The sequence below is a fragment of the Rasamsonia emersonii genome, assembly GCF_000968595.1.
Source record: "Rasamsonia emersonii CBS 393.64 chromosome Unknown ctg1118621760367, whole genome shotgun sequence".
Lineage (NCBI taxonomy): Eukaryota > Fungi > Ascomycota > Eurotiomycetes > Eurotiales > Trichocomaceae > Rasamsonia > Rasamsonia emersonii.
Genome location: NW_013563048.1, coordinates 1 through 9,240, shown reverse-complemented (window position 1 = coordinate 9,240; position 9,240 = coordinate 1). Strand labels below are relative to the sequence as shown.

The window sequence follows — 9,240 nt, the reverse complement described above, 5'->3', positions numbered from 1 at the left end:
ACCATTCCGTGCTACGCCTGCGGTGCGATTGTGTACCTCATCACAGCCTATTTCTCCGACAAGGTGGGTCAGCGCGGCATCTTTGCGGTCGTCGCGTGTCTGGTCTCCTGCACCGGATACGCCATCCTCCTGGGGACCTGGCAATACGGAGCTGGAGCGCAGTACGCAGGCTGCATTATCGTCGCCATCGGACTGTACGTTGCAGTAGGGATCCCCATCACCTGGATGCCGAACAACCTCCCTTCGCACTACAAGCGTGCGACGGGGCAGGGGATGCTCTTCATGCTCTCCAACTTTGCGGGCGTCATCTCGTCGTACATCTACCTGACCAAGGACGCGCCGCGGTACACGCTGGGCCACGCCGTCATGCTGGGCTTTGTGTTCTACTCCGGGTGCGCGTACGCGCTGGTGTCGGTCCTGCTGCGAAGAGAGAATCGGAAGCGAGACCGTGGCGAGAGGGACTATCTTCTGGTGGGCAAGACGGAGGAGGAGATTCTGAAGCTGGGGGATCGGCATCCTTCGTATAGGTATATTTATTGAGTCATACAGAGGAATGTGATGGGTTTATGATTCAATTCTGTGATCTAAAACTTAAATCTACTTGGATTAACCATGCAGTAATTCTCTACAGAGTAGAGTACGTATGTACTCTCTGTACGGAGTACTCCGTGAAGCTCCGTACGGCTCCGCACTCCACACTCCACACTCCACAAACTTTCTTTCCAATTGAGTTAATTACTACTATCGTGGACCCATCCAGCACTCTAAATTAATCTTCCTGTATTGCTTGTTTGGTTTGAGTGGGGTTGAGAGGGTGAACGTATCCGACTGATCCAACCCCTCCTTACTCAAGGACCGAGGGTTCGCCGATGGCGTACGGATGGACTTGGATTCTACGGACTCTCTGTGTTTTGGTAGGAATTGTATATATATTAGTTCTTTGTTTTGTTAGGTTCTGTGTAGGAAAATAGGAAGAAAGAATATGAATGGTCTGTTGGATACAGATATTAGATATACGTAGGCTGGAGGCGTCTGTACACCGCAGTTGTATCACATCAAACTCGTTGCGTGGTCGCGGTCAATCCGTACCATAGGATATCAAGATGATTCCAATGGTATTGAAGGAAGTCAGTGTGAATGTTCTTATTATTCATACTTTTCTACTCCAGAGCTTTTAGGAACTGACTCGTTTAGCAGCATTCTATTCTCGCAAATTCAGGCCCAGGAAAGATGTTATCGGTGGTTTGAAAGAGAGCATATCGATAATACGGTAAAGGAGGCCAATGCACTTCTTGGCGGGGCGTAAATGATCTCTCTATCTAGTTAAAAAAAAAAAGGAAGACATGCGAATTACCCGGTCCTCCAAGAGAAGAAAATTTCACGTAATCCTCTTACACATAGATATAATATCTGGTCAACACTTTTTATCAGTATCGGCTATCTATTTAACATGGGTAAGAAAGTTACCTAGACCAATATTCATCAACCATCACCAATCCTTTGAGAGGTTAGGGTTTGTAGTTGGCCGGAAGCTATACCTGCTTTGAGAAATGCTCCAGTCTTCCTTATATCTCCTTATAGAGAATTGGTTCTATCTAATACTAATATTCATTAGAGTTGCCTAGGGGGTAAAGGCTTAGGGGCTATGGGTAGTCTAAAGGATTGGAATACTCCTACACCTGCAGAGGAGGAATTATGAGGTAAGGGATAGGAAAATAAAGAGCCTAGGCAGCAGATATAAAGATCTTAATACTAGAATGGCAACTGAACAACTAGTAGCTAGCTGATCTCGAGGCACTAGCTAGCAGTTATATATGGCTAGACGTTGCTAATTGATCAGGGATCTATAGAAAGAATAGGGATATAGAGGTCTCTATGTTAGAGGCTGTATACTGGTTGATTAAAGGGCAGTAGGGGAGAGGAAACAATGCAAATGCGCCATGGCAAAGAAAGGTCAACCACGTATTTTGGTAGCAATTGATCAAGTAGATAGCACTTTGTTGTAAAAAAAAAGTAAACAAATATCTACTTTAAAGCATATTTACAGCTAGAATCCGGTATAGCGCAGCAAATATGTACAGTCTTCAAGTACAAACATTCACAGATCAACTCAAATCAACGACTCCAAGTCCACTTGACGACTTTGACTACAACGACGCCGTCACCCCCTTCCCAGTAGGCTCCTCTACGACCTCCGCATCATGCCCAAATAGCCATTTCCGCCGCTCCTCGAACCCCCAGAACACGGGGTTGATGTCGGCGTTCATGCGCATGCGCTGGTCGCGCTTGCGCTGCTCGTCGCCGTCGTCAATGTGCAGGATGTACTGATGCTCGCGCGTCTTGGCCTGGATGAGCGAGGCGCGCGGCCGCCGGATGCTCTCGTACTTCTTCAGCGCGGGATACAGGTTGCTGTCGCGGTGCGAGGCGAGACACTGGCGCAGCACGGCCGCGTCTTCAGCCGCCTGGGCAGCGCCCTGCGCCAGGTACGGCAGCATGGGATGGCACGAGTCGCCCAGCAGACAGGCCTTGCCACTGGGATGCACCCAGGTCGACAGGATGGGCAGGTCGCAGAGCCGCCACTTCATGAAGTCGCGCGACAGCCGGCACAGCTTCTGGATGCGCGGCTCCCAGGACGCAAACCGCTGGCACAGCTCTTCGTTGTTGCCCTTGACCACCCACACTTCGTCCGTCGTCTCGCCGTACGACGTCGCGCAGACCACGATGTTGTACAGCTCGCCGCCCCGGATCGGATAGCCGACTAGATGTGCGTCGGGCCCGCACCAGGATGTCGTCGCCGGCGAGGTGATCAGGTCTGCTAGGTCCGGGTCGGCCAGAAGCTCTTTGCCGGGGATCAGGATGCGATATGCCACGTCGCCCGTGTCGCGAGGGACGTCCGGGCGACCGGTCAGCAGGGGGCGGGCGACCGATTTGATGCCTGAAAATTAGCACTCAGAGTTCCATACAAGCCTTGTATAGAGAGACTGCCTACCATCCGCACAAACAATCAGATCAGCCGTCCACGTCCGGCCATCCGCCGTCGTCGCGCTGGGGGCATCAAAATCATACGAGACGACGCGCTGGTTGGTGTGCACCGCGACGCCGGCCTTGGTGACGGCGTCCAGCAGGGCCGCGTGCAGGTCGTGGCGATGCACGAGGTAGTACGGCGCGCCGTACTTCTCGACGATATTGTCAAAGGGGAACTGCGTGATGGTCGAGCCGTCCTTCCAGCGCACAAAGTGGTAGCGCCGCGAGACGCATTTCTTCATGTTGCCCAGGTCGACGCCCCAGCGGAGGAGGAGGCGTGAGCTGTTGGGGGGGATGCGGATACCGGCGCCGGCCTGTAGACATTAGTATGTATGTACATGCATATAGGATGAGCTCAAGGATGAGGGCTGTCTTACTTCGACGAATTCCGCCGCCGCATCGATCAGAGTCACCTGGTGCCCGTCCTGCTGCAGGGCGAGCGAGGCGCAAAGCCCGCCCAGTCCAGCGCCGACGATGAGGATCTTGCGGGGAACGAAGGCTTTAGGCATGGTGGCTCGCAAGATATCCAGATGAGATCTGTTTGTGCTGACGGTGACGAGTGGAATATATGCGTCCAGCGTCCCCAGCAGCAGTTTTATAGATCTCTTCCCGCAGGTTCACTATATAACCCAACAAAGAAAGATCCAAAAGCTCAGACCGCAGCTTCTAGCGTCTCTTCTTTCAAGTTCTTTGCTTTTTTCCGGCGGGAACCTGCTGCCTCCGCCATCTGCAGTAGTTCGTCGACGATCGAGGGATTTTCCGTTGGGTGGAAGCATGCTCCCGCCGAATCCTTGCAGGAGAACTGTACATACATGCTGGGGTTAATCCGATGAGAACGAACTATTGTTATTATAAGTAATTACCGATAATCATGCCGTCATAGCCGGTGTAGCACTGTGGATTCTTGCTAGGATCGGATTACGCTACTAACTCTTCTTCCGTTCTATCTATTCTATCGATCTTACTGCGGAAGAAGAGTTCCGGGACTATATTTGTTGTGGTTTGGAGAGTTTATAGTAGGATTTTTAATTTATTCTATTTTATTTAATTTTTTTTAAAAAAATAAATAAAATAAACAGGTTGATAACAATTTCATTTGTCATTGAAATTGCACCTGGACAAGCTGAGAGCATTAATCTTGCTGCAATACGTATAATTCTGCAGTATAATATCTGCATCGTATACTATCTACGATATGCTTTCTGCAATATACTATCAGCAACGTATAATATCAGTATCGTATAATATCTGCAACGTATATCTCATTCTTATACCAGACTACGCATATTGCTGGTGTAACTTTCATTGACATGACTACATAGCATAATGTATGTACTGTACATATATGTACTTATATCTTGCCTAACGGCCTCTCAATAAACCGCAAAACCTCCTCGTAAAACCGTTCTCGCCCGTCAATCACCGGCACATGGCCTGCCTTTGGAATCACCACCAGGCGCACCTCGCTCGTCTGCCCGCCCTGGATTTCCTGCCTCATCTCCTCCATCGTCGTCGGCAGATTCGCATCCAGCTCGCCCACCACCAGCAACGCACTCTCCACCGAGGATCCCACCCGCTTCAGCAGCGGGCGCAGGTCGAACGAGCGGTCCCGCAGCGCGTGGCAGCAGGTGATGTATCCTTCTCGCGTCGTCGTCCTCAGCAGCTGTCTCATGCGGTCTGTCTCTGCAGGGTTGGCCTCTCGCCACTCGGCGCTGAACCACCGCTCCAGCGTCTGCTCCGCCAGCGTGGCGATAGCATTGCTGTCCTTCTGCGCCAGCTCGACTCGGGGAGCGAAAACGTCCGGCGTGCCCGCGTTGACAGGCGACGATGTGATGGTATCGGCCACGACCAGATTCCGCACCACGCCCGGGTTCTGCGTCACGAAGTACACGCCCAGCGCGGCGCCCATGGAGATGCCGATCCACGCGTGGATGCGCTCAATCTTCAGCGCCGCGACCAGCGCCGCCACGTCCGCGCTGATGCTCGGAAAGGTTGTCGATGACACGTCCTGCGGCGCCGACGACCCCCCGTGGCCCGGCAGGTCCCATCGCAGCACGCGGAAGCCTTTCGACTGCAGCTCGGCGGTGAACGGGTCCCAGGCGTGGAAGTTGGTCATCAACGAGTTGGACAGAAGCACGACGGGGGCGTCGACGGGGCCGGAGAGGTCGTAGGCCAGTCTCCTGCCGTCAGAGAGAGTCACTGTTGCTGCTGCCATGGCGAAAATGCCGATGCAACTGTTGACTAGAGGATACAATCTATGTATCGATTGTATTCCAGAATCAATGTCAACTGGTCTGATGTAATTGCGTTCCCCGCACTATCTCTCACTATCTCCCGGCATGCGGATGTCTGCTTCCTCGGATGCATGATTCCGCTTCTCTCCTCCTGTCCTCTCCCCAGACTGTATGATTGCATCCCAGCGTGCAAGTATCCGACAGACTGTACCGAGTATCATGGAAGCCCGCAAGGCTCGTCGTCGAGTGCCGCAGGAGCTGAGGAAAAGAGCCCAGCTCTCATGTGACAGCTGCAGGAAGGTTAGCACCGCTATCAGTGTCCTTCAATATTGACCCAGCTGACGCTTGTCTAGCGGCGATGCAAGTGCCTCCGTCCGAAGCCGGATGAAGACTGCCTGGCTTGCCAGCACAGTGTGACACCCTGCGTCACGACCTTCCGGCCAAAGCACGACTCTACGGCAGTGTGGAGACCATCAGTGACCGGTAATGCCCGACACGAACTGACAGATATCCACTGCTAATACGCGTAGCCTGCGCTGTCTGGAAGCCATCGTCAAGGGCGCGTTCCCCGATGAACCCATCTCCACCATCCCCGACCTCCTCGCGCTGGGCCGCAGGAAGGGCTATGCGATGCCCGAGGTGTCGACGGTCTCGAATCAGAATGATCTAGACAATTCTGCTCTACGGCAATTACCTGCGGAGAATGAATCCGCGAGCAGACAGAAACCGGTCCAGTACCGGGACACGCCGCGGCTGGTGCAAGACCCGTCCGGCCGCTCGCATTATATCGGACCGTCGGGCAGTCTGTCCTTCTTCGCTGAGCTGCGAGAGCTGGTCTCTGAACGGCATCCGTCGTCGCGGTTTGCCTCTGACAACGTCGCCGAAGCGCTCGAGGCGAGATCGGAGCCGCTCAATGGCAACAGTCCCCATCCTGCGAATGAATCCCACCCCCAGCTGGCGGCGTCCAGTCCGGCGACCTCGTCTGCAGGCGAGGCCCTGCGGTCTGCCTCCTGTCTGAGGAACGTTCCTCTGGGGACGCTCAACGGGCTGCTGCGTCTCTACTTTGAGAACGTCCATGCCGACTTTCCGCTGTTCCATCGGGCCATGTTTCAGGACGAGTTCGAGCGCTATTTTCTGTCGAGACAGGATCCGCGATCCCAGCTGCGCGCGGACAGCGAGCCCGATGACGGCTGGCTGGTGTGCTTGCACATGATGGTCGCGTTTGGGTGTGTCCTGCAGAGGACGCTGCCTGGAAACGACAGCGTCAACTACGCCCTGCTGCAGTCGGAATGCTGGAACGTGTCGCGGGCTGCGCTGCCGCGTCTGACAACCATGTGCGTGCAGTCGCACGTCCAGGCGCTCCTGCTTATCGCCCTGTATCTCCACAGCATCAACGAGCGCAACGCCTCGTGGGTGCTGGCCGGCTGCGCGGCGCGCATCGCCGTGGCCATCGGCCTGCATCGCAAGGAGCTGCATGGCTCGTTCCCTCTGATCGAGCGCGAGACGAGGAAACGCATCTGGTGCACGCTGTACGGCTTCGAGCAGTTCCTCTGTCTGTCGCTGGGGCGGCCCAGCGCGGTCGACGACGACGAGGTGGACGCCTCCGCGCCGTCGGACGACATGATGAGCTCGAGCAACGGGCCGCCAGGCTACACGGAGTGCAACTTCCAGCTGCAGCAGCTGTCGAGCAGACTGCGGCGGACGATGAGCGTGCACAGCCGGCGGACGATCACCCCGAAGGCGATGCTGAACGACCTGAAAGCGTGGGAAGACGGGCTTCCGCCGCATCTCGTCCTGTCGAAGGGACTGCTGGAACAAGCCGTCCCTGCTGCAGGGCCAGAGCTGGTTGTGCAGTACTGCTCGCAGTACCCTGTCCACCATCTGCGCAGCATCATCCTCCTGCACGTCCAGTACCACAGTCTGGTGATCCTCGCGACGCGGCCGTACCTGCTGATGCTCATCTCCTCCAGCTCCAAAAGCCCAGCCTCCATGCCGTATCCGTGGGACGAGTCGACCGAAGAAACTTCAGCAAACGAAATCACCCTTCTCGCGCGGAGCTGCGTGTCGTCGGCGTCCCGGCTGGCGACGCTCATCCTCATCCTCGACTGGTGCCGCATCCTCAACGGCCTGACCTGGCTGGACGTGTTCTACGCGTATTCCGCGGCGATGGTGCTCCTCCTGCGCATCCTGTGGATCCCGCATCCGTCCGCGGGCAGACACGAGCTCGAGAGGGAAGAGGCGCTGAAGAGGCGCGCGAACACGCTGGTGACGGAGGTGCGGCGGGCGCTGAAGTCGGTGCCCAAGAGCTCGACGATGCAGCGGTTTGCGTCGGTCGTGGAGAATTTTGCAGATGCAGTGACTGCGAATAGCAGTAGCAGCAGTAGTGACGATAACAATAACAACAATAATACCGGGGAAACCCGCCCTGATTTTGCAGGCCATACCTTCCCCGCCGATAACAATCATAATCATAACAATACCAGCACCAGCACAGCTCTCCCCATAGACGGAGTTTCAGTCGACACCACCAACAACAACAAAATACCAGCATCAGCATCAGCATCAACATACGACAATACCGAACCGGACGACGCCCTAACCGAAGCAGCGCGGGTAATCTCGTCCTTCTCCGACGAGGCATTACCAACAGCAGCAGGCACGTCGTTTCTGTGGAACGATTCGTCGATGCAGTTGCAGTTGCAGTCGCTTACGCAGCATATTGTCGACTGGAATGATTTTGAGAGGTTTTTGGGGGGGTTTGGGGAGTATTGATCATGTATATATACGGGAGTATATATGTATTGGTCTGGTTTTGACGAGATAATGAATTGGATGGGATGGATGTCCTAGGAGTTTTGCAATTTTTTTTTTCTACTTTTATTTTATTTTTAGGAGGTTGTGTATATAGTATATGGTAATACTAGGATGATACTCTTTGTTTATTTATTTAATTAATTAATGACAATAATGAATGCTCCAACAGATATTCCTTCCTTCATCAGTAGGTAGGTAGTTGTCTATGGCTTGTACATGTATGTATGTACACCCTTCCCTCGGAGACATATTTGGAGACTTTTTCGTATATACTATATTATATACACTTTTGCTCTCGAAAGGGAAATACCGTATGACTTTGGGGGCCGCTTTGTGAACTAGGAAAGGTAAATCTTTCAACTTTTTTCTTAAAAAAAATGTGGTTCTCTTGCTTTTTCCTTGGGGAAGTAAATATATATCTAGCTCAAAGGGCTCAAAGGAGAGTGATTACAATTCTATCGAGTTGAGTATTCGACCAGGCAAAACTCATTCTTGCATCTATACACCTATCTATCATACGTAACAACCTGAAAAATATCTTCAAAAATATACGGTTCTTTTCGTTGATAAAATGTCTAAGGGAGAGAGAGAGAAAAAAAAAGAAATGGATATATAGTATTCCGGACTGTACAATAATAATAATTATCGCAAAATCATTTACTCAAAATAATTTACGATGATTAGTATGGAGATGGTGCTATATTATATTGACATATACATGTTTAAACAGATTGTAGAATTCCCAGTGTTTACAAGTAGAGATTAGAAAATATTACATTATTATTATTATTATTATTATAATCAGGTTTAACGTCCATACCGAGCCTTTCGGCTATGACAGACCCCGATTCTTGGGCAGAAGCCCCTATTAGTCCCTAATCCCATCTTTGGCCATTCTGAACCTTTTCCTCGCCCCAGGCCGCCTAGTTGCGTAGGGCTTTTGGGCCTTTATAAGCCCTCCTTGTTGCCAGTGTCAGTATGGGTGTCGCCTGCCTACTGCAGGCCACCCTCCCCTATTATCCTTCTCCCTCACGTTCTGCCTCCTCTAGGGCTGCCAGCCCCCATTCATCATCCTTCCGTGTCCTCTCGGCTGCTCGAGCTGCTTCCCTAAGGGGCATCCAACCGTTGTGTCTGCTAGGAACTGCAGGATGGCCTTGGTGGCCTTAGG

At 52.7% G+C, this 9,240-nt stretch overlaps 4 protein-coding genes across 4 annotated transcripts; 2 read left to right on the top strand and 2 right to left on the bottom strand.

Moving 5' to 3' along the window:
- On the top strand, positions 1–768 carry T310_6147 (Major Facilitator Superfamily protein; the record flags this gene model as incomplete). Its single annotated transcript, XM_013471021.1, has 3 exons — positions 1–527; positions 619–641; positions 761–768. Coding segments are annotated over 3 exons (558 nt in total), but the record flags the coding sequence as incomplete, so codon positions are not given.
- A 1,379-nt stretch (positions 769–2,147) lies between these two features.
- T310_6146 (Salicylate 1-monooxygenase) lies at positions 2,148–3,533 on the bottom strand (the record flags this gene model as incomplete). The annotated part of the gene is made up of 3 exons (XM_013471020.1): positions 2,148–2,935; positions 2,990–3,338; positions 3,402–3,533. 3 exons carry the CDS (start codon positions 3,531–3,533, stop codon positions 2,148–2,150), a joined length of 1,269 nt encoding a protein of 422 aa, XP_013326474.1.
- An 842-nt stretch (positions 3,534–4,375) lies between these two features.
- T310_6145 (Uncharacterized protein) lies at positions 4,376–5,239 on the bottom strand (the record flags this gene model as incomplete). The annotated part of the gene is made up of 1 exon (XM_013471019.1): positions 4,376–5,239. One exon carries the CDS (start codon positions 5,237–5,239, stop codon positions 4,376–4,378), a length of 864 nt encoding a protein of 287 aa, XP_013326473.1.
- Positions 5,240–5,477: 238 nt separating this feature from the next.
- On the top strand, positions 5,478–8,030 carry T310_6144 (uncharacterized protein; the record flags this gene model as incomplete). Its single annotated transcript, XM_013471018.1, has 3 exons — positions 5,478–5,558; positions 5,671–5,741; positions 5,789–8,030. 3 exons carry the CDS (start codon positions 5,478–5,480, stop codon positions 8,028–8,030), a joined length of 2,394 nt encoding a protein of 797 aa, XP_013326472.1.
- Between the last annotated feature and the right edge of the window lie 1,210 nt (positions 8,031–9,240).